This window comes from Pelecanus crispus, chromosome 20, assembly GCF_030463565.1.
Source record: "Pelecanus crispus isolate bPelCri1 chromosome 20, bPelCri1.pri, whole genome shotgun sequence".
NCBI classification, from domain to species: domain Eukaryota; kingdom Metazoa; phylum Chordata; class Aves; order Pelecaniformes; family Pelecanidae; genus Pelecanus; species Pelecanus crispus.
This window is the reverse complement of record NC_134662.1, coordinates 3234380-3259660: the sequence shown is the minus strand read 5'-3', so window position 1 is coordinate 3259660 and position 25281 is coordinate 3234380. Positions and strand designations below refer to the sequence as shown.

Below are 25281 nucleotides of genomic sequence, written 5' to 3'. Positions count from 1 at the left end.
CACAGGCCAGCTTCCTTCCAATGTTTATTCGCATCTACAGATGAGAAAAGTCAGCGAGGTCCAAAGCAAAACGGAGTTCAGAGGCATTAGCGGGAACAGCAGAGCTGCTTACGCAAAGTTAATTACAAAAATTCTCTAAGACAAAGTCAAAAAGGTTACCATTTGGAAACTCAAAAGCAACGACATTTTGCCATCAAAGAGCATAGCAGTAGCTTTGGGTCTGGGACCAAAGTCTTGAACAGAGAAGTGGAAAGTCCAGAGGCTGTTAACACGTGGTCGCAGGGCTCCACGCATCGTCCCTCGGCTCTGTCCTCAACACCCTGCCAACAGTGCCGCCAGCAGCGCCGGTGCCAGGCCGCACACTGGTTCGTGACTGAAAGAAACCTGAATTGGAGTTTACCGAGGTAGTTGGCTAGAAACTGAGATTCCCCCACCTGGCATTTTCTCGAAGGCCCAAGCACCCCTCGCCCCCCGCCCCGCTCCTCCTCACGTGCCAGGTGTCCAGCTGTCCTGCAGGTCACTGCCACCGCCTCCAGAAACAAAGCCTTCTCAAAGAAAAGGGAATGCGCAGCCCTTTTAAGTCTTCAAAAACACCAAGTTATTGCACTTCAAAAATACAACAGATTTGTGGTTCGAGCCCTCCCCACCCTCCCCATGGCTTCTGCTCAACTAAAACGATTCACTACGCACAATTTCTACGTTACCTTCGGATTAGGTTAAAAGATTCAAAACGTGTCTCTTTACATGAGGTGCAGAGCTGCTGGAGCTCCTATCTAGAACAGTGCGATTCCAATCGTACATCTCTTCCCTTTCCCCTCCCCGTGCCCCCCAACCCCACCCCTAAAAATCCCCTCTATGCTTGCTGGGTTATACAAACCTCCCTCACCCGCCCCACCCCTCTCCTGTCCCAGTGCCTGCTCCCCCCCCTCCCCGCCCCGGACTCACACGTCCAGCAAAAACTTTAGATTAATTAAGGAATGGTTATTTAACAAGACAATAAAAATGCACACAGCTTTGGAGATGCACGGGAGTTAGATGTCCTGTAGATCTGCGGGTGAACTCCACCGATTCAAACCGTCCTGGCGAAGGGCAGCAGAGACCAGCGAGCTGTGGGTTCTGACTGCCTGGCTTAAGACACTTTCCTTACTTCAGACTCCAGTTCAGGGTCAGGCTTTGAGTGGGGGAGTTTTCCAACCAAGAAGCAGCTCAATGGTTTGTTTTTCATTTGCGTTTTGTGGTTTGTTTGTTTTTCTTCCTCTCTTGTTTTAATGATTAATTTGGAATAGGAAAGTCAAAGGAGATCAGGTGGGAGAGGACATCCTCCCCCTCCTCCAGTTTAATAAGCACCAGAGTATTCAAGTCTGTCCATTCTGAGATTCAGAGCTGCTTCCGCAGTCAGCAGGCAGAAACTAAACCTTTCTCATAAGAGCAGCGTCGTTTTGGTTGGGGTCCCTCATCATCGTCATCTTCTTCTTCATCTTCCTCCTCCTCTTCCTCCGATGATGAGCTGTCCAGTGTTAAATCCACAACATCAGCAGCGGCCTTGCCGTTCTCACCGTTAGCGTTAGGGGTGGGCAACAGCCCGTTTACATCTGAAGAACCTGAAGGAGGTGGGGGAAGAGAGAGGATTAATTACGACACTTCACGCCCAGTTGAGGGGCTGCCCCGATACCCTCGGTCTCTCATGGCTGTGTGGTACTAAGAATAAAATATCTCAGCTGGAAGGGATCCACGACCTTCTAGACCAGCTGCCTGCCCACCTCAGGGCTGACCAGGAGCTACAGCGTGTTCTTAAGGGCGCTGTCCAAATGTCTGAAACACTGACAGGCGTGGGGCACCGACCGCCTCTCCAGGAAGCCTGTTCCAGCGTCTGACCACCCTCTCGGCAAAGAAATGCTTTGTTAGTGGTGGACTTGGTAATGGTAGGTTATGGTTGGACTGGATGATCTTAAAGGTCTTTTCCAACTGAAACGATTCGATGATTCTATGATAATGACAAGTTTAAGCAAAGAAAGGTGTGCATGAAACAAACTCCATTCCAGCAGCCACCTAAAGAAAGAGCCACTGCCACAAACCTGATGGTCTCTTTAGGGTCAGAACTTGCTATAGTGTCCGATGGCACCTGCACCTCCCGCTTGGAAAGCGTCTGCCTGAGAACTGGGAACCGGCTCAGCCGATGCAAGAAGCTACACAGCAACACCGCCAACCCCGACGGTAGACATCACCACTGCCAGAGGGCCCGGCCTCGCGCGGGCTGCTCAAAACACAGCCCTTCAAGTCAAAATCCTCTTTTCCCACAAAAGAAGTACAGCGCTGTTCCGGGCTGGTCTTGTCAATGATATTTCAGGGGTGCATATACCAACAAACTTAGAATCACAGAATCATAGAACTGTTTAGGTTGGAAAAGACCTGTAAGATCATCCAGTCCAACCATTAACTTAACACTACCAAGTCCACCACTAAACCAATTAACTTGTTCAGTGCCGTACCGGCAACAACCCAGCTTTGCTGAATAACCCCGTTTGGGCTGGGCCCTCCTACGCAGGGATGCGATGCGCCCTGGTGATGCTGTTCATTTCTGGAGAGGCTGAAAACGAAGGGGCTATCCAGAGGAAGCTCTCCAAGAGCCAAACTCATGTGAAGGTATCACACAGCTGTTCCCAAGCCAACTGCGGAACTCTAGTTTTGCAATTTGTGCACATTTCCTACAGTAATTTAAAGTCTCTAGCCCCAGAGATACTCACCTAGAACTAATATCGGACACTGAGGGCTGCAGCTCCGCTCCTTCTCAGCTCTGATGGGACACCAGGAGCCATCCACCAGATACTCTATTTCATCCGCATCTTCACATTCTGTCAGGATCTTTGACAGGAGCCTGGACAGGAGGAAAAGATGCCATCTTATTAAGCTCGAGGCAATCAGCAGAATGCATTTAGTGATGGGCCACCAACCTGGAACTTCACCTTAAGCAACCCTACATTTAACAGAAATTTGGCGTTAGCAGAAGGCCACCAACCAGATAGCCCTCGCAGTCAAGGGCTTGTTTTATTTCCCATAAAAGAAGTACAGGTTCTGACAGTGCAAACCATCCCAGTCCTTTCTGACAACGTACCTAAACCATGAACTAACATTTTAATTATGTGCAATTAGAAGACAGCCTTGCCTCTTCACCCAGTTTCCCAAGTCTGTGGTACCGCTTCCAGACAGACGTCTGATGCCACATCTAGAGCGGTGTCAGGGCCGGTGCAGGTACATTCACACCAGCAAAAGACAAAATATCCTATGACATAAGGAAATAAGCCATCCAACAAGCAGCACTTCACTTCCTTCCTATTTTTATTTCCCAAAGCCTCCACAGCAGCCACCAAAACAATATATGCAGCCTCCTGCAACAGAAAAAACACCATGTTTACCACTGAAAATACACCCAGCATAGACACCTCCATGTCAACCATCTTGCACCGCAGAGACACTAAGCAGAATGAGCCCCTTCCTCTGGCTCGCTGTGCCACAGAAACCGGGTACTCGCTTTATCCTGATGTCCCACCATTTGCCTGGGATGTTTATTTGGACACACTACTGGAACCACTGTTCTGCAAGGGCTTATTCACTCCTGGACTTGAGCATTTCCCTTCAGTATAAAGGAGAGCTAACAGCAAAATCTTACAAGCTCAAGAAAACCATTTGTGGCACACTAGTTTCTGCTTTCTCCCAGCTCAAGTAGGAAATGCATTTCCACAGACAGCCCTGTCATCCAGCAGAGCAACCACCAAGGCTGCAATTCCAAAAGAGCTGACAAGGCCCAGAGGATCTTAGACTCAACCAACCACCTACCTCCTCAGGAGCCTACGCCCCTTTTTTGACTAACAACATCCAGCTGTGACTGCCAGGTTCCCTCTAGCTTACTTTCAGGGAGGTCTGAAGACTACCTTCATCCAACAGAGCTTGCACTGAAACCCACTCTTGAGCACCACAGAGCAGGGACAAAGAAATCTGCTGAGCCTTCACCAGTGACGACCTCCTCCTCCTCCTCCTCGTCCGGGAGGGACAGATGCATTGGCGGCCTGTGGACGTTCCACAATCCAACCCCTCGTACCCTCCCCTTCAGTCTCAGCAGCCTTGTTAGAGATCTCAAAGGAACTGGATTTTCCTGTCGGTGTTGGCCAGAGGACAAAGCAAACAGGTTATCTATGCCTAGGCTGCTTCAGACTGCCTAAAAAGCCACAACTCCTGGATCAAATCAGTACCGACAAACACAGCAATGCTCAGAATATTATCAGCCTGGCCCCGGGAATATACCACCCAGGCAGAGACTCGTTTGCTTGCTTCCCTGCCTCATGTGCCAAGGGAGCAGGATGCACCTGAACAATTTCTCTCTAAACGCTCCCTACTTTTGAGGGAATCCGCGTTAGAGGCCAATTATACAAGCCACGAGGGTGGAGATCATTTTCCAGAAGCCAAGAACCATGCATCTTGCTCCACCAGTCCTCAGGGCTGCTCTCAGCTTGGCTAGTACCACTACGGATGCCAGTGGTCCCAGCCCATAAAACAGGCTCTCTGCATTTTGAGGCAACAAAGCTTCATCTTTGGGGGTGGGTGGAGATTGATGTTTGCATTAATTCATTCCTTGTTCTTTCCTTTACTCCTGGAAAAGAGCCAGGCAATTTATTGCGCTCTTCTCTAGAGATAGCCTCTGGAACCCATATTTCTGGAGCTGACAAGCATTGTTGCCAGCTTTCTGGCTTGCCTCAGGTGGCCCCTGCTGTCAGCCGAGCTCGTTCTGCACTTTGCATATAGGACTCCGTCTGCCAGGTCTGCAACGAGGAGAGGGAGATCTCCTGGTTTTTTTAGAGTAATCCTCTTGGCACACAGCTACATTTTTAAGCTTTCCAGTATCAAACCTCACTCAGACACACGAGCTTCACCTCCAAAGTGTTCTTGTACCACTGAACTGCAGCACTCCAGCTCTCCTAGCTTATGGCGAGGCCTCTGCTCTTCTCTTTGGTAAAGAGACAGAGCAAACGAACTCCAGTCCAGAGATATGGGAAACACGATTCCCATACGAACTGAAAACCGGATGACAAGTTGAATGCCAAGTCTAAAGCAACCTTTCCCCAATTCATGGCCGGAGAACTCTTGGCAGGGCTCGGGGCGTGCATTTCTTGCCTCACCCTTTTCCAAGTGCTGTTTGGAATTTACTTTGCTTTAATTCCCTCCTGTGCTTTTACAGCACTACTCCCACCTATGCCATGTTCAGAATGAGACAGTAGAAAGAGAACATCCCTCGTGCAGAAAAGACAAGGGCTGCCTTGCTGGGAACACTGAGAATGGGGATGCTGGCGTGGCTCCGGCCTTCTGGCCCACTGCGGGGCAGGCAGCAGCCCCAGGATGGCAGCCAGACCTGAATGCATGGCTGGGGCAAAACTTCACGGTCTGCCCTTCACAAACCCACTCCAAAAGTGCTGTACCAAGAGCCGGTTCCCTCCAAGCGTACCCCATTTGCCTGACAAGTGCTCTGGTGTCCCCTCCCACTCCAAGGGGGCCAGAGACCCCCAGCAAGGAGCCCCCGGAGCACCCCACGGCCTTGTTGCGCAGGCTCAGCCTGCCGGCAGGGACAGACCCCCACTGGGTGCCCCCAGAGGAACCCGGGCGGGAAGCCCAGGGGACCCGGGCAGACTCACAAAACCTCCAGCCTGGACAGTATATCCAAAGCATTTTAATTCTGTCCTTCCAGTGGGTTTGAACCTCCTGCTTTCCCCACCCCCCACCCTTGGCATGCAAAACACAGAAATAGTCCCTACCGAGGCATCCTTCCCACCCCTGACACCAACATATTCATAACAGCCACAGAAATTGTACCGGAACAAAAACCTCTCCAAATACTGCATTTGCACCTCTGTCTTGGGGGCTATACGTTGCACGACGTTTGGTTTAATAGCTGGCAGAGAAGATCCCCCAATCAAATTTACAGCGTGCCAAGAATTGGTTGTGAGCTGATGAGCACCTCACACCAACAAGAAAACAGGAGGATGTTTCCTATCAAAAAATCACCTTATCGGGTGCTTATAAAGTGGTTTATTCCACGCAGCATGGTATCGGTCAACCAAGGTGGCTCGTTGTGCGGGTTCATCAGCCTGATGAAAAGAGTGAGGCAGTAAACGCTCGATTCTCAAAACACTTTAGCGTAATCCGAAAATTAAGAATGGCAGACAAACAGTCAAGCTTTGCTCTAACACACCAAGACAATTAAGTCAGAATATTATGCACCAGCAGAATAAGCTTCCAACTTTGTTTCAAGGTGAACTTCAATCAGAGGCACAGACCAACAGGCAAGATGCCGCACCCAGCGGAGAAAAGAAAGGGGTTGAGGACAGAGACATGTATGTACTCACCCATCAATTATTAGCTGGTCATAGGGTGCTGGTTTGTCACACACGGGGCACATCCATGTGGGCTTTTTCTCATTCATCTGTAGGTAGAACACTGCATCAAAGCACTGCAGATGTGCACAGGTCTCCGCCCGGCATGGGACAGATAGCCGCATCTTCACTAGCTGTTGAACCAAAGAGCAGATGATCAGCAATAAAACCCACCCCAGCTATCGCCAGACAGTTTTCCTCCTCAGCAAAAAGGTTTGTTAGCTTACAAAGCTGGTCTGGCACTAGAATAGGATTTCTTGACAAAAAATGGACTAAAATATATCGCAAAGACTTACCGGACAGATAAGAGAGACACGAACACCTGTAGTGGCAATTTCACTATCTGGATCCAGGCGTAGCTTCTCTTTTACTGTGGTAAGAGTAGAGAGCACAAAATTTAACAGATGCAAACTTAAACCTTGGAAACAAGGTGTAGCACAGGTCAAGCAGCTCACTGACAGCCCTTGGCTGCGTACGAGTCATTTTCCCCACAGATGACAACCTCTGCCCGTCAGGGACAGAGGACAGAGACAAAAAGCTGTTGTATTGGACCAGGCTTGCAGAACCTGCAGAGCTCAGTTGAGACGCTGCTCGGCCAGCCAAAACCCTTGTGCATGATGAGGCAGTTCACGTCTACGGGCCAGCTGGGGTATTGACTGGCTCAGGAAACTCACATTTTCTTACAGATCCCCCTTCCCAACGACCCAGGTCTCCCAGCCAACAGCACGTGCTGCCTCTCATCCAGGCAGACCAAAGGAAGGAGCCGGGATGGACTCAGGTGTTGGGATGAGGGCAACCGGCTGCACGCTAACTGCTAGCTACACTGTTAATGCTCTCTTAGTAACCCTTCCACCTCTTATTTACAAACTACAGGCTGGGCAGCTGGGGTACACAGAGGAAATCACACTGCTGACTCGCTTTTTCATGTTAATGTTCTACCAAGGCCACCAACTGGGAGTTAACTTTGTTCCCCTTCGGAGGGGACTAAGACACCCAAATACCCGCACTTCCCTCAGGGAGGGAAAGAGTGGACAGACAGAGCTCTAGCACATGGCAAGACTTCTGGAACGAAGTCAGTTTAGGCTTATCTGGTCATTAGCATAAGCACGATGGATTTTATTCCCTTCCGAGATCAGGACAGGGTTAACTGCCTCCCCCTTGTCCCTTGAAAATCAGAGGAAGTCCCCCCAGAAGTGAGCAAACAGTCAAACTGATAGGAAACCACATCCCATCATTTCCCCATCAAATAAACAAGCCTCCTCTTAGCGCTACTGGGCTGTAACTCTTCAGCTTATATGCTGGCCAGCTCATTTATTCCAGCAGACTGTTTCACAGGAACCGCAAACAGACCCGGAGGTACCAGGGCAGACAGCTCAAAGAGCAAGGCAGCCATGCAAAACACAGTCACAAGCAGCGATCCAGCATATATTCGGAAAGAACCAGACATTAGGAAAGGAGATAGAGAATCCTGCCCCTGTTGCTGCATCCTGAAAGGAAAACCCAGAGGAGCTGCAGGCAAATCAAAAAGAGCAGCAGATGCGCAGGTCCCGCACGTGCGGGTCCTGCATCAAGGCACGGAATCGACACAGAAAATTGGCTTTCAACTACTACACAACTCCTAAAGAGTAGCTGCTGCTAACACTGCTGTCTGAAAAGGCCTTTGACACTTCCATCACCATTTTTCTTTGGAGCAAGTCAACCATTTATTTTGACCTTTTCAGATCATAACAAGACGTCTCCAGACAATGAGGCTACATGCCGTTTTGCAACACACAGCTCTAATTAGAGAGTGACTTCTCAGATGTGAAATTCCCACAAGATTACAAGATTTGGTGTTATTTTCTTCACATTAGGAGACTTTTCATCCAAGCTTAATTTTTCATAAAGTTCTTTGTAAGAGCACTCTCTGTGCATCAATTACTATGATTCACGGGAAGGAGAAATGGGCATTTTCTAGGACCTCCCCATTAGAATCAAGCTGTTTTGAGACTGCTTTTGGATCCACAGCCACATACGTAAGCATCTCTGTTTTCAGACAATGTTCCTATACTAAAGTCAACAGAAGCATATGCAAAGGAAGATGAGTCAGCCTGGAGATGCAACCGAAGTCAAAGGGTAGCTTTAGTGAGTACTGAGGGATATTGCAATGAACATGAGATGGAATCATTTGCAGACCAGACCAGAGCTATAAAAGCAAAGTTTACGAGCTACTTGCGCTTGCCAGTTTCAGACGTCCAAACAACTTCCAAGCAGTAACAGGCCAAAGCAACTGAAACAAGACCACATTCCTATTTGGTTAAATTTAAAGTCACCAAAAGCAACTCATCTCTGCCCCGAAGTGCAGCCAAAGCTGTTAGTTATCTAACTCAGTAGAACTGGAGGCACACACTTGTTACTGAGTGGAAAAGGCAAGAAAGCCGATTTTGGAACCTCTGCTTGCCACTCTCAGATTGAGAGGCCATCCTGCAAGTGCTCGCTTTAAAGGGAACAGCACATACTGCTGAGCCTGGTTTCAAGAAGTGTCAGAGAAGAATGAGAGGATCCTCTGCAGTTTAGGACAACTCAAAAGTCAGCCTCTGCTCAATTCATTTAAGGTTCTGGTGAACAGCAAAAAAGGGAGCACAGCCAGTCCCTTGGGCTTCTGAGAATGGTGGATATTTAACAAACGGAAACTTTAATTTCTTATGTCAAGTGCTGGCCGTCAGAGTGGTCTAATATGATCAAGACTGCCACAGGCCCTATTTGGTGTGGCACACAGATACAGAAGGCGTTCAGCATCTGCTGCAGAAATGCTGCACTTAAACACGAAGATCAAAAGTTTGGCTGAAGCAGCAGCGTCCCCCGCAATGTGCATTAGGCATCTGAAGACCGGACATGCCTGAAGTCATCATCTCCCTTATGAACTACAATCTGTCTTCAAGATTATGTTTCTTACACCCGGTAAGAGCTGTCCATGATCTGAACAGTACGTTTTAAAGACCATCACGATCCATGGTGTTAGTTCTCCCATGCAGAACTAAATATTAAGAATGCTCTCTCCAGTAACATTAAATAACTGGAAATCCTCCAGACTCTCACGAGCTGCAAGTCAGACTCTGCCTTCGAAAGGTAATTTCCCCTCATTTGCAATAATGTTTTGCATTTGCCTCATACCATGATGATTTACCTGAGTAGTCTAGGATAAGCATCTCTCGGGATCATCTCTTCTCTGAAGCTCTCAACGCATATGAAAGTGCTGGTGGTGAAATCCCACTGCCAGCCCCTAGGATTCACGGGGGGGTTGGGGCAGCAGGACATTTTCACCAGGATCCCTTGCTCCAGAAATCTCCTTTGGAAATAGTGCGGGTCAAGGCCGAGGTGCTGTGGTAATGTTCGTCAGCTCATAATTACTCAGGTGAAGGCATGAAGCCATTCGCGTCAGAACGACACTGGCCCTCAGCGGCACTCACCACGATACGACCTGGGGACAAATTCTAAATCCAACTAAAGTGATTCAGAGCTTCTGCAGAGCCACAAGAAACACACGCTGCAGAAGTGCTGCACTTGCACACAGATTTGGGGCAATTTCACACGACTGACATACAGCTCCGCAAGTCTGTTCAAATAAAAAGTGCTTTTATACAACTGGAGGAAAGAAACTGTATAAAACTTGGCAGCTGTTCCCAAGCATATTTCTGGCAGCCTGGCTATCAGGAATGCTGCAGTCTGACAGGCATACAGCGGACCTCCCCGAGCCACCTCATAAGCAGACGTACTCACCAAGTGCTTTGCAGAGTTCTGGATGTTTGATCCCAATGGTTTTCAACCTCTGCAGCAGCTCTGCTGAGGTCATCTGCCGCACTAAGTACAGCCCCACGGAATAGCTCTAACGAGAGAAGGAAGGGGAAGAATGAGCGAGGCTGCTCTTTTGCACTCCTTCGTCCAGGCTTGCGCAATTTCCTTTGGCACGTACCTTCCCGTAATTCCCCCAGGTAATAGTGATGCGATTGGTCGCTGCAGACAAGTACATGAGATGGGTGAGGTTGATGGGACGACAGGGCCTTTTAGGTTCCACTCCAGGTTTGTTTGATGGATAGTAGCCCTAAGGCAGAAAGATTAAATATATATGTATTTTTTAACTCAAGATGCTTCTACGTGGGTACATCTATTCATCAGCTTTACTAAATTCTACTCACCCACAGTTTTCAAGGAGGGGGGGTAGAAGGGAGCTGAACAGTCAGACCAAGCGCACAGTAAAAAGGTTTGAGTCTTTTTGCAAGAACAGTTTATTAACAACATCGCTAATCCATTAGAAAATTAGCTTTAAACTAAGCTGTGCACTTTTATACTCTGGTTTCTTGTCTGCGTTCATCAGGAAACCAATTTCCTTCTAAATTATACAAGTCCTTCCAAAGTTGCAATGTCACACCTCCTGGCTGAGCTGACTTACCGGCACTGAGCAGTAACTATGATTCACTTTCACTGCAATGTTCGGAGGGTACTGATCCTCCTGAGGAGAACTAGTGTCTGTGTAACAGATTCTGTAAAGAAACGACACGTCTCTCAATATCCCCACGCTGTTTTGCATGTTCAAAGCTCTCTGCACATCAACAGCTACCAGCAGCCAACCATCACCACACCAACCCATGCTCCCTCATCTGGCCAAAGCAAAGCCAATTCCGCTCAGCTCTCCCAAATCGGATGCCGGCTCGATACCTGGGCAGCAAAATCTGACACACTGCTGTTTTCTACTGCAGCACTAACTCAAGCAGTACATGTAGGAAGAGATTAGAAAGAGTTTAAGGTGCTTGCGTTAGGCATGTGAACAAACAATTTACCGTAAGTTATCTTTGTAGCTATGAAAACCACATTGAAAGTTAATATCTTTTGGTAGAGTGCATTCCCTCCTCCCCTGTTCTGCACCTGATGTTAAATCAACCCCATGCTCAGACATACCTTAGCACAACCTGAACCGATTTCACACCAGGTTGCAACTCCCTAGTAAATTAAAGAAGAAACAGAAGCTTCAGATTACTTATGTGAAAAAAACAAAACAAAACAAAAAAACACCACGAAAAAAATGCCAGAACAACCAAAATCAGCTGTTACTTTTGCCAGACTCAAGAGTTTTAGTTCTTTTTTTTTTAACAGACCTTTAAATAATTACTTTACAGAGTTTTATTTAAATTGAACAATTCCCTCTGTAAAGATCAGCGGTCCTGTATTTTTTTTTTTTCCTAATGCACCGTTCTACAGCCTTTCTCTGGGTTTTCAAAACTGTAAAGGTTTTGGGTAAAAGAGATCAGTTTGCCTGGCATCCTTTTGCTGATTTGTAAGCATTTACAAAAACTAGGTTTTAAGGTCAGGTCTACCTGACAGTGTTCTTTGAAGACTCTCTTTGTTCAATTATTCAGCTAAAGCTGTTCATGCAAACCAAGGAACAGAGTATTATGGCACCAGCTGAACAACTGTTAGTACTGCTAACTTCAGTAGTGCTATTCATAACAGGATTTCAACTGGTATCAGGAAAGCAACATATCCCAGAATAAGGGTATTTTATTAGGAGTCTTTATACACAGGTGTGAAACATACTCCAATTTCTGCACAGGACACAAGGCAATAAATAAGATCTCAAGATTAGTCTTGATTTGTCTCTGAAAGCGTTTGACATTCCAAGTCAGTGTTTTAGTATAAGTGTTTTGATTTTGGGGGTGGAAGGGATGGAACCTCAGTTCAGCTGACAGACAGGAGCTGTGGCAGTTTTAGATCTGGGGGAAATGCATCTGGTACCACCCGCCAGCAGCGGAAGAAGATGGACCTGTGCTGAGTGATCGTTCTAGACTCTCGCTGAAACCCCTGCTATGAAATATTTAAGTTGTGTTACTGACAGTGAAAGTTTTCTCACAAATCTGAATATAGGGAGAAAAGAGTGTCAAGAATCAGCTACAACACGTGTAGTCTTTTATCACCCTTAAAGGCTTCTGTGGTCTATATCATTTCCTTTCTGTTAAGTCTTTAAACAGCTTCCCCTACACTGCTTCTGTTGACCTACTGGGATCGCAACAGTAATCAAGCACTGGATGTTCAAGAAACACCATCTTTCTCTGACGCTAAGATAACAGTACGATTTTACTCTAAAGAGAACTATTTAAAGGTTTTACGCTTAGTTTTGGAGGACCTCTTCTGCATCATTGCCCTTTTGCAGCAGCAAGGACGAGGGGAGCAGGTCAGCAGAAGAGGAAGCCTTACTGCCTGCACTGACATCTCTTCGGCATTTCATTGTTTGAATCAAAAGTTGCATCACAACAGAGGTCAGGGTAAACCCTAATCGGTGCAAGATGTTTTCTTACGCAGTTACTATAGTATCCTTTACAACAAGGAAGCTTGCTTTCAGATGCAAAGAGCATTACACGATAGCTTTTGAACTTCTGATGCAAAGAAAAATCTGCAAATATTCACAACACAAGCTCAACAGAGAATTTAGGTCATCAACAATTTCATACCACTTTTCCCACCCAAATGCACTATTCAAAAGCAAGATCAGAGAAGCAGAAGTGAAACTTAGGGACTTAGATGGGTAAAATTGTACCTCCCACCTCCCCCAAAGCTATTTGCTTTACATGAAAGGTAGCCTGTCTGCTAATGTCCTCAAACAAACTGCGTTTCCTTGCAGAGAACAAAAGCTTCCACAGAGAGGGAACACAGAAGAATTCTAGAGCCTCATTTTCTTGAGCTGTTAATATCCAATGAGAAGTACCTGGAATTTCTGATCAACTCCACTTGTCTTGGTGTTAATGCAAAAATGCATGGACTTTCCTGAAGCTTCTCATTATTCTGTGGAACTGAAGAGAAAAAAAGACTGTACATCACACTGATAATATCTAGCTCTTCTTACATTGCTAAGCACAAGGTGATTTTTTATGTTCTAAACATTTTTAATGTTTACTTCTAAGCCTTGTTTCCCCCCCCCCCCCCCCCCATACAGCTGCACAAGAACTCCAATCATCATGCATTTTGGTAAATCTACTGTTGATTACAGCTTTGCTCATTTATTGCTTGCCTGTTTTGCTAGTTAGCACACTAATAGTACACACTGGATTTGGACCTGCTTTTTTTTTTTTTTATTTTTCCTCCCCTCAGATAATCAGTGAGCCAACAACCATGTGTTTGTATAAGAACAAACCATAAGTGGTGTCACAGTGTGGAGGCTAGAACTCAAAGAAGAAGAGGAGACCTATGCATGACATGAAAGCATGAAACCACCAGACTGATTGGACTGATTCTGGAAAAGAAAGGAAACAACAACAACAACGATCAGCTTAGATAATTAAAAAAAAAAAAAAATCACAAAACCCAGCTGTAAGCGACAAAACGTGACTTACAAACACATGACCTTGAGGGTGCATTTACAGGTAGGGTGTTACAGCAGTCCACTTTCAGAAACGCTTAAGTGAGAACCCAGCGTTAATTGTGGCCTTTTATCCATTGACAATTTTAAGATCAAATGCATTTAACATGGTTAAAATGAAGCTTGAGACGTGGGAAACTTACGTTACGACTTCCGCTTAGTACCTTTTTTAAATTCAAACACATTAATTTTTATTGTCAGTACACGTTTCCAACTGAAGTCAAGGCCCTGGGCCAGTGAAAGTCACAGGATAAACACAAAGAACAGGAAGTGATAAAACAGCTTTTATTTTTTCTTTTTAGCAAGGATTAGATTTTTTTTTTCTTCTTATCACTTCAATTGCTAGTTTACTCAAAGCCAGTATACCAGAATTTGAGAAGTAGAAAAGTGTGCTTTACTGCCTATGAATAAGATGAGATGAAGGAAGGATAAAAGCAGCTCTAAGATCTTGGAAGACGTGGTGACAATCTGACTCACTGACTACAGACAATTCCCTTTGGTAATTCAGCTTCAAAAATGCAAAAAGGCCTTTCAGAAATAAAGAAAAAAAAATTAAGGTATCTTTATGGACTTTAAATTTAATTCCAGTTTCCATCCGAATGTCTCTTGACCAAAACAACCATCGAGAAGTAAAGCATTTCAGAAGGACTATTATTTTTAGGAAGTGATGAATGATAAGAACAACAACAAATTGTTTTAATATTATTGCTTAAATAACTGTCTATAGACACACTGTCCTCCTGATTGTTGACCTACACGAAGACAAAGCGAACCTGATTAGGAAAACTGAGAAGTCGTTCATGCTTTATTTTGCATTTTTATCCGTTCACTCTTCTTTTACAAAAAAAGCACCTGGCTGCTGAAAGCAGGCTGCCCACAGCACTGACTGGCACCATTCGAGGACGCCATCAGCGATGGAAGTCAAACCCTGTGAAGCATCCAACAAATTTGCTACCACCTCTCCAGCAAAGTATTCTAGCATTAAAACCAGCACACTACTGAATTTCAAAATAGGTCATTTGCTCCTTTCTGCGACACACCAAACAGCTGCTGACAACACCAGAAGCCAGCACCGCTCCAGGGCTGAGGCTGAAAGACCACCGCTACCATGCACGGGGTACGATGGCGAGTTTGCACAGCAGCCCTGGCTGCAAGGCACTGGCTATCGATGGGCTACACAGTTTGACTGTGCAACCACCGTTTCAGGAAAACAAAAAATAGTAGGGCGCCTACGCTTCTCTACAGCTACTTAGTTAACAACTCTCCTCTTTGCACGTGAAGTAAGAGAAATGAGCAGCAGCGGCACATGCTCCCCATTTTCTTTCGTTCTCACTGTGAAAGACCGTTCTCCAGACAAGAATTCAGGGGTACTTCTCAACTGCACTCGCAGAAAGCTGCTGGGGACTCATGCAAAGCACTCCAATGTTACCTGGACAAAAAAGAGCTGAAGGGAAAACAAAAAAACCAAACCAACCAAACAAACAAAAAAATCAAGAAGATTTTTGTTTTCTGCTAAACACACTCAGGATGTATCCGTGCGTACCTTGTTGCCAACAGCAATCAGAACTGGATGCTTTGGAGCAAAGTGCAAGAGAACTTTCCCCAAAAGACTGGAAGAAAAAACGCTCTGAGACAGACCTGCGTAAAAATCCAATTCTCCTTCAAAATCTTAATGCTGGAAAATAAGCCAAGGACGTACACTTTTAGGGTACCTAATCAGCTATTTGTTTCTTTGCTAAGCAGCCAGGGAAAAAAAATGCAGTTTTTTAAAGCTAAATATTTTAAGATAACTGAGTTTCATCCTTTCTCCAGGACAGATGCCTGTCTCGGCTCCTTGACTTGTAAAACGGCTGCTGGGATCAATTTATTTTAACAGTTGACAATAGCAGGAAATCAATTTTTAAGACTGAGCTCGATCAGCAATCCTCAGAATGAGTCAAGACATAAAACTTCCAAAACCCAAAAGGACTTGGCAAACCATATTCAAGACTTTAGCCCAATGTAATTGCAATGGATTCCCATTCTGAGAAGCCAGTCTCATCTGCAGCTCTCGATCTGGCAGACCATGCCATGCAAAATAAGGACTACATTGATTTCAGGGTGTTAGGGTTTCCCTGTACCAAGGGGATTGTTGTTTTTGTTTTTTTTTTTTTTTTTTTAAAAGGTAACATTCCTTACTATTATACTTATTGGTCAGACTTGCTAAAGGCATGATATAGCCCCAGTAAAGAGAGATTCTATTGTCACTGCCGTGGCTGGAGATCCCAAAGGTAGATCAGCCAGAGATGAGCTGCTGGCAGGAGGCTTCAGTGGGGCTTCAGAGCTTGTTGCAAGTCCTCATTCCCATCCCTACACCTCCAAAACAGCCCACCTCAGGGCACAATACAATGTATCGGGGTTTGGGGTTTTTTTCTTTTTTAACTCCTTGGCTATTGGAACTACTCTGACTAGACTGAAGGTCATTTGTGTTCATGTGGGGGCCTGGGGAGACAGGGCAAGTTGACCATGTTTTATTTTTGTAAGCGGCGGAAGCACTCATATTAATGCATACCACAGTCTGTTTAGGTGGATATAGCAACAGTTTGAGCGCGTGCTTTTGCTGGGATTCCTTGGAGATGGCCCAACGCAGCAGCGTTTGCTCTGCAGTCGGGGAAGGCAGTTGCCTTTGCCACAAAATCGGTGGCCCTGTTTACGGCGACTGAATGTCTGGCTTCAGAGGAGGGGGCTGGAGCAGCAGTTTTACTGCTTCCACACGACAGAAGAGCAACGCCACCACTGCAAGGCAGGTATTATCGAAAGGGCAAAACCAAACAAATCCTGTTTACATTGACAGCGGCAGGACCTCCCAGCCTACATGGCCTTCTGCTCCCACAGCTGCAGCGCAAGATCTCCTTTGGCACGTCTCCAGGAGAAAACCAGAAGCCTCGGTATCTGCAGCAAGTACAGGCTGTCACAGCTAACATTCGGAATAAAAAAAAAAAACCATTCAGAATTGCTTACAGCACACTATTCCTGTCAAAAACTGTATTCACACTGCTTTACCCAAAAAGGTGCCGGAGGATAAGTACACTTATCAGCGAGGTGCTCAGATACCACAGAGCTCACATAAATACTCCGCTCGCTAGCTACTTAAAATACAACGCAGGAAAGATATTAGTATTCATTCCCTCTAAAAAGCTATCTGATCAATCTTAATTTTAAGCCTTATCTACCCAAGAGAATTGCAGGGATTTCAGTAAATTAGAAGAATTCTTTCATGTTGACATCCTCAGACCAAACCAGAAAGCTGCGGCAGAAGCTGTTTTCATGTAGATAACTCAGATCCTAAACTCAATACTTAAATTGACTGAAACTGTGCGTGCAGTTACCAAATACGAGATATTAGCTGGTTCGCAGTGGACCTAATCTATCTGCTTTTAGCTGAAGCCACCTTTGTCTACAAGTCTAATAGTAATTTGACAGTTCTTCAGGGAATCTGCTTGCCTACAGACCAAATCAGGCACCGCCCACCTCACCTTTGATCTCAAGGCAATCATCTCAAAGAAGCAAGAGAGCCTTTTCATTAATAAAGATGCTTCCAATTGAAGTCCGGAACACATAAATTAAGCTCCCTCTACTCCCACCACAGCTATATGCTTAAAATGTATCTTTTGTGGCCTTGGGAAATGGGGAACTACAAGGTGTTTCTGAATGGATCCAAGATCTTAAATCTCATTCAGGTACTTTCACGTTAGAAGTTTCTGAGGTTGACAAGGAGCTTATGCTTGGTCCAAACACAGAATGTGAAATCTGAGCAACCAAGCATGAACTGGTGCAGCTTCCGTATGGAAAAACACTCCATTTTCTGCAGAGTGCTTTGTTTTATCATCCTTCCACACTAAGCAAAGCCCCATACAAGCATAACTTCTAATGTCAAAGTTATTCCAGCACCCGGCTGTTCCAGGTAGCAAATGGGGAGCCGCACTGAAATACGTGGTATTGAAATGACCCCAGTTTTACAGAGAAAAAAGTGCTTCTTTTTCACATTGGCGCAGGCAGAAGGAATTATAGTTGCAGGTCATCAGGTTGGGAAAATTAAAGTAGTGTCTAGAAGGTCTCATTAGGTTCTGAACAGCTGATTGGGACAATGGAGACCGAACATCTGTTCATAGCCAGCTACTCGCCACCAATCCCCCACCATCATGCAGAAAACACTCTCATCAAGAGGGAAAAATTAGTCAAATAACGCTTTAGGGAACAAGCTGACCCGAGGGAGGTGTCAGCTAACAGAGGTGAGATACTAAATTTAATGAGACCTTGTTTCTGATCTGATGTAGAAGATTTAATGTCAACTTTTAACAAAATCCGTTAATCACAGTAAGTATATCCAGGCTCTTCTCCTCTCTCTGGATGCTTCCACCTTTTGAAAATTCATTTTCCTTCAAAATACTACATTTGCGTTCCTGACTAACAAATGCCACCCCACATTTAAGACTGAAATAACCCATTCCCCAAACAGCATTTAAAATATTTTAGCTTTACACTGGCAGTCACCCCTCATCTGTTTTAATAGTCACAGCATTAACATATTTAATGCCTCCAAATGAAGATGAAAATTACATAAAGTCTGATGAATAAGTCCTTTTTTTTTTTGTACCTGCACAATCATAACTTCATCTTTTTTTTCTTCCTCCAATCCACATGCACATCAAACATTTTTTTCAGCAAAGACCAGCTTCCCAAGTTCCAGGTTCATTTAGTAGTGAAGCCTGATATCACCATGTTGACTTTGAGACACTGCAGCTCAGCAGACTACAACGATACTTCTCCTCTGTATACACTGTCTTCGCTACAAGACCGTTATATTTAACATCAGTGACAATACTCTCAATTTGTTTCTCAGAATTAAATAATGAAAAAATCAGTCTCCTAGCCCCAGGGTGGGGAAAAAGCACTTCTGGTTTTCCTAGTTGCTCCTCAAAATACACAGCATCACGTGCAAATAATTATGAGAAGCACAAAAAAAAAAAAGTCCGAACTACTGTTTGGTGCGTGTACCACCCTCTTTCATCCATAGGAGGCTTTAGGTCAGGTATTTTAAGCACTGAAAAGCAGCGTTAGTGTAGAATATGACAACATACTTGCTTAGCACAGGCGCAACACCAACACAGAAAGATTTTCATCAATATACTGCCAAATTACCGAGATAGAAGACAGATTATGATTCACAGCAAAAGACTGCAACTTGCAACACAACAGCATTTCCAATGAAGGATGTGAAAGCTACAGCCAGACAAGACGGGCTTTCAAATTACATCTCAAAGTGACCACATTCCTGTTCTAAGGCAAGGGGGAAAAAAACCAGATCTAAATATTCTTCTCTGAACTCTCAGAGAGGGGCAAGAGGAACGCATCCACCACCATATTGATCAGTCTCTCCTCTGTCACACGACTTTACAGATCCTTGAAAACATTTTTGACGCTTAAACCCATTTCACTTTTCTCTGCCAGACCGAGTCCACCAAACACGCACCAGCACATTGAAAACTCACCTAATTCTGTTGGCTTCAACAGTTCATCCAGGGTCGTATAGAAGGGAAGTTTCACCAGTCGAACTTCAGGCTTCGCAACTTTGGGCGGCAACCTTCCCAGTCCGTTAAGGTATTTCCCATAGAGTGCAGGATAGTCAATATTAGTAGTGGAGATAGAAGTCCGAGCAACGGTGCTCCCGCGGTCGTACGACGAATGTATGGAGAGCGCCTCGGGAGACCGGTGCTGCTGCGGCTGAGGCTGCGCGACTTCAGAGCTCTTCTTGGCATAGCGAGTCTCATAAAGCTCCTTAATTTTCTTGAACACTTCAGGGCTGCAGTCAAATTGGACCAATTGCAATGCTCTGGTGACTAGTTCATGTTTAAGTCCGCTTTTACTCCTGCCAACAAAACCCAGCAACATCTGAAGATCTGAGACTCGGAAACTCATCACCATGTTCTAGGGGATAAAAAATTAAAAACGATCTTACAGTTATAAAAATGCAAAGTGTCAGTTCTCACTATACTCTATAACTGGAATCCAAAATACTAAAAAAATCCCGTATAAGACAGACACTAAACCTCCTGTTCAAACCAGCTGTTATTCACCTGATAAGCATCCCATTTCTTACGTACTTGTTTGAGCAAAGCAAATACAGAGGAGACCATCAATTGAAATATCACCAAAATCAGAGAAACAACACGATAGTCATTAAATCACTCAAAAAACCATTTGTGATAGATGCTAAGCAACCTCAAGACAGTTTGACTGGAAGCAAGAGCGACCACAAAGGAAAACATCTCAACAGCAGGCCCCACACGCGAAGGAGCACATTAACTGTTGTACCACAGAGGCTCAAAGCATCCAAACTTCCCAGGCACCTTTGGGTAAGAGAGCTACATTAAAAACTTCATCTGAAATGCTATTAGCGTAAGGGAAAGGAAGAAAATTACTGCGAACTGGAAGGCAGATGACATGTAAGTGAACTGGAGTCACCAACCCTTTAGTACTGTATTTCAGTGCACCTGTATATTATCTGTACAGGCAAAAAAACCCCTCCGGAGTCCTTCCTACATATACAGGATCTTTAAAAAAATTGCATGCATTTTAGACTATGGAAAGATATTAAAAGACTATTAAAGAGAGCAATATGTTCCCATGAGAACAATGCCTCCAAACTCTATTTGGGTGCTTTGCCAAGCACTCCCCCATGACCACAGCTGGCAGCTGCCTTTGCTGCTGCGCTGGTACTATCAATTTCAGTGTTTTGATAAGCAGTAAAAAAACTACCTCCGTCTTCAAGAATTTACTATCTTGCCGCTGTGGAAACTCAGAAGGTCTGTAGCTGTCAGCAGATTCAAAGACCATACTGTAACTATACGGCAACTTTCCATCGGACTAAGAACTAGAAATTATTTCTGTTAAAACTACTGCTAGACTCTGGTCAGACTGATGTTTCAGTTCTCTCTCATGACAAAGCAGCCTTATGGATGCACAAGACAAGCTTATCAAGTCTATTATTTTTGAAAATTCAAGCTGCCCTGAAAATATACCTGATAGGTACCCACACGTATTCACTCAATATCCTTCCTGGTTTGTGGAAAACACAGGAATTCAAGAAGAAACCCCAGCTGTCCCACAGTAAAAAAACCACAGAAGGAGAGACCCAGCAGGTCTTTTTTCCCCAACCTATACTCCATTCTTGTTTGTGAAATTTAAAAAAAAAAAAAAAAAAGCATAAAAGACAGATTTCTGTGGAAGTTAATAGTAGCCTTGTACTTCCTGGAATAAAACAGATATGGATTTTTTTTTTTTTTAAATTAAGAAAGCTACTACTGACTCCAGAAACATTTAACAACCACTTTTGCATGTGTGGGAATTAGACTATAGAGAAAATGTCATTTTATTTTCTCCTTTCTCCATGAAATCTGTCATTTAATCTGGAAGCCCAGAAGATGTTACACAAACGTCACTGGCTGTAGTTAAAATTTTTGGCAGTCGTGATGTGTCCCAAAATACCTTTGATGAGAGGAAAAAAAGGCAGATAACTCTAAAGAGGGGAGAAAGGATGTTTAATTGCCAGAAAGTCAGGATTCAAGAGATCTGGATTCATGTCACTGCTTCACTAGATACCACCCGTATGATCTTGGAGAAATCTAGTTTGTGTGTCTCAGTTTTCTCCAAAATGGAGAGCACACTGTCCTTTCTGAGGCACTTGGAGGATAAATAGCATATTTGCAAAGATAAATACGTCAAGGCAGTACAAATACTTCAACAGTGCAGTACCAAGGAAGTCACAGGAGCACAGCAAGCAGATATTCCTGTACTCACTGCTCCTACACCACCGGTCACTTGGGACCGTTGGTGCGTAAAGCCGAGTTTGCACTGACAGTCTTCTGCAGTTTATATTTAGAAGGATTTAAGATCCAGAAGGATGACCAGAACAAGCTTCAAAGAAAACCTGTCACTGAGGCTCAGACCTGCATGATAATATGAGCAGTAGAGAGACCACATTAACTACTGAGATCATTAACGCTAAAGTCTATTCCTCTCCCCGAGGAAGCCTTGCATGTGAGTGGCACAGAGCCCGTCAAAAACCCGCTATGAGGGCAACTATGATGCCTTGGAAGCGCATCTCCTCCTCCGGAGTCCTGGGCTCAGCTCACAACCCTGAGAGGAGCCCAACAGCAGAGGGAGAGAGTAGTGCCTCCTAAAACAAGCCTCTTCCAAATCTTATTTTTGCAACCAGCTAGCCGCATCCTCACTGATGAGCTGATCCTGCAGGCACTAAATGCTTTCCATCCGTTGGCGTGGCTCAGTAAGCGCCCTCAGCACCAGCTTCCCCGTGCCGCTGTTGGATAAAGCCCGCTCAAGTGCTGCCAGCCGGTTCTCTGCGCTGCCACGCACCAACAGCGGGACACGGAGAAGTCCCGGCTCCCAGAAAGGTGCCAGGGAACGGGGACCCAGAGGGAACAGGAGAAACCCGCAGCGGAGCGGGGGCCCTTTCCCCCAGAATGCCCGACAGGGTGCACGATCCAGCTTGGAAGCACAACGCAGCTTCAGGCACGTTTGCTGTGAAGACGATTCCCCTCGCCCCACAGCGGAGGGGTCTCAGAGCCCGCCCCAAGCCTCCCCACCGCGGGGAGCCGGGGGCTCTTCCCCCACACCCCCAGCGCCGAGCACGGCTCAGCCCACCGCCATCCCCCCGGCCACGGCGAGACGGGCAAAGCTGGGCCGGGGCCGCTGCGAGGGCTCCCGAGCCCCCCGCCCGCCGGGCCCGGCTGGACAGCTCCGCTCCGCGCCCCAGCCGCCGCCGAGCACACCCACACCCCGCCGGCCGCAGGGAGCCCAGGGCAGGCCGCAGAGGAGCGGCTGGGCACCGGGCACGACCGGCCTGGTGCTCCGCGGGGAGGAGGCGAGGGGCCCGGGGAGCAGGGGCCGGAGCTCTGCCGGGCGGCGGGGGAAGCCACCTGCGCTAATTAATCACCGGGAATTAACTGCGGGGGAGGCCGGGCCCGGCCCGGCGGCCCAGGGGCAGGCCCAGGGGCGGGCGGCTCGCCGGGGCTGCGAGCCGGGCCGAGCCAGGCCCGGGGTCCGGTGGGAGGTGCGGCCGGGCCCGGAGGCCGGGGCGGGGCAGCCCCTGAGGTAAAAAGATTGAAGGGGGGGGGGGGGGCGGTCCCGGGGCACCGCCCCCCCGGCTCCCACTGCCGGGGACGGGGCCAGGGCCGAGGCCGTGCCGCCCACCCGCCCGCCCGCGGTCCCCCCGCCGGGAGCACACGCGGCCCTGCCCGGCCCGGGCCCCGCCGGCGGGGCGGGGGCACGGCTCACTCACTTTCGCCTCCACCAGCTCCGCCGCCATCTTGGCCTCCAGCGTCCACCGCGCCGGGAGCCGCCGCCGAGTCACGTGACGCCCGGGGCGGGGGTGGGGCCGCGAGGGGCGCGCGCCGCCCAATCCGCGCTCGCCTTCTTCTCCCCGCGGGCCGCGGCCTCGCCGCGCAGGCGCAGTGGCCCCGCCCCGCCCGGCCCTGGGCGCCTTAAAGGGGCAGAGCCCCACCAACTGGGGTGGGGGAGTGGTGGCTGTTGCCGTCTCTGCTTTTGGGGCTGCGGCTCGGAGCAGTGGGGCTGGAGGCGTCCCCCGCAGCGAGCGAGAGATTGAGAGCGGGCGGGCAGGTGGCAGCGCCCCCCCCCCCCTCAGGAGCCATGTGTGGTGCCCCCAAAATGGCGGCAGGTGGATGCCCCAGGCTTGGCTGCGCCCGGTGTCGGCCCGGGTCAGCCCCGGGGCCCGCTGGGCTTGTCCCGAGGGCCCGCTGCCTTGTGCCGGCCCCTCCGCCGCCCCGGAGCGTGGTCGGGCCCTGCTCCCCCTCCGCGCCGAGGAGAGCAGCGCTGGGGCCATGGCAGAGGACCCTGGCCCGGGCTGCAGGCCCGGGAGGGGAGGGCGGGGAAGGGGCTCCCCCGGCACCCCGGGCCCCGGCCGAGCGGCGGGGTGCTTCATTTTGGTGCGGGGTGTCTTTGGCACCGGTGCCTGGGGGCAGTTTTTTCCTGAAACCTGGGAGCAGCAGATCCGATCGCGCACGGTTTTGCTGGGAAACACTTTTGAAGAGCAGGCAGCTGTTGTAGGCTTTTTGGAAGAGAATGCACTCTGGAGAAAAACCCCAGGAAAACAGCGCTGTTGGATCTGTGCCTTCATCAGAGAAACCCAAAGGACGCTGGCCTAACCATCCTCCTCCTCCCAGGGCAGCCTCCGCTTGAACTTGAACTCGCAAATCTCAGATTTTCCCGTTGGATCTTGGAGCTGCCAGCCCCTCCGACGTCCCCTGCTAGTGAGGGATGCCACCCACCCCTGCGCGTCTGCTTCGGGGGCCTTGAGAGCCTCCCACCGAGCCTCCCGCCATGCCTCCCCCTCGGCCCCGCTCCCCGCCCAGGCACACGCGGTGCCTCATGGCCAAACCCAACCCGCTCCGTGGCGACGGCAGCCCAGGGATCTCCCTGCCCGCGGCTTTGTGCCCCCCACAGACGCCTGGGGAGGAGACATTCTGCCCGATAACCCATCATCTCTTAAAAACACCTTCTACAGAGGTAGAAATTATTTCTCATAAGCCCGATGCTGTTTTCCCTGGGGTCTGGTTGCTCCATTTCTAAGCAGCGAGTGCACAGCGGCGGCCTCTCCAGCTCCATGCTGAGTTACTGGGAGGTAACCCCAGTAGCTGGGGTGAAACCTCGTGCTGGGAGAGGTTTTTCCAGCACTTTCCCCTCCTTGTCATCAACCCCACAAGCTAATTAAACAAAAAAGCAATTAGCTGGTTTCCTAGGCAAGCTGATATGTTAATCAGGCTCCCCAGTGTTCCCTTCCAGTCTGGTAAAAGCCCATATTGGTGCTAAAAATTCAAACAATTGCTATGGTAACCCCAGCAGCTGATAACTCATCCTGTCACGCTGGGAGAGATGGGGGCCAAATCCATCCTGGGTGTAGCTCCACCGCTGTCCTGCCCGTCCCTGCCTGTGATGGGTGGAGGGGACAGACGGGCTGGGGATGTGCCGGTAATTTAGCAGCGACCGTCACTGCTGGGCGAGGATGTGCTGGGAATTTGGCAGCGACCATCGCTGCCGGGCGAGGTGGCGTGGGGATGGAGCGGCGGGGATTTGCGTGAGCTTTCTTACGCTGCAGCTGAGGGAGGTGGAGCGACAGCCTCCCGCAGTGCCGAAGAGAAGGAAAAAGCAGCTGAATATTTGTGCTGCGGAGATGGGGAGTTCCATTCCCCTCTGCCTGGCGTCCCTCTCTGCTCGCCTGTGCGCGTAACCTCCCTTTAATGTGTTCTTAACTCGGGTAACGCTCTTCGCTGCGTAGAGCTTCAGCTTCCCAACTTGCTGGGACAAACCGAGGGGAGTTTGGCCCTTCCTTCCCCTGCGGGGTTGGAAGGGATCCTCCCCAAATGGCGTGCAGGGCCTTCGCTGGCACCACGCAGCCAT

The 25281-nt window shown here is 47.9% G+C and overlaps 1 protein-coding gene across 4 annotated transcripts; it reads right to left on the bottom strand.

The window, feature by feature from the left end:
- Positions 1-946: 946 nt before the first annotated feature.
- PIAS4 (protein inhibitor of activated STAT 4) lies at positions 947-23197 on the bottom strand. Of its 4 annotated transcripts, none has more exons than XM_075723902.1 (11): positions 23147-23197; positions 19338-19773; positions 13156-13240; positions 11355-11396; positions 10849-10939; positions 10372-10500; positions 10179-10284; positions 6716-6789; positions 6393-6553; positions 2745-2875; positions 947-1601 (listed from the first exon to the last, which is right to left on the bottom strand). In XM_075723902.1, the coding sequence occupies exons 1-11, from the start codon at positions 23171-23173 to the stop codon at positions 1396-1398; spliced, it is 1488 nt and encodes a 495-aa protein (XP_075580017.1). In that variant the 5' UTR covers positions 23174-23197; the 3' UTR covers positions 947-1395. The 4 variants fall into 4 exon arrangements, with proteins under 4 accessions (XP_075580017.1, XP_075580018.1, XP_075580019.1 ...); XM_075723903.1 differs by having other exon boundaries at positions 6393-6469; XM_075723904.1 differs by lacking the exon at positions 947-1601 and adding an exon at positions 6052-6134 and having other exon boundaries at positions 2837-2875.
- Positions 23198-25281: the final 2084 nt, after the last annotated feature.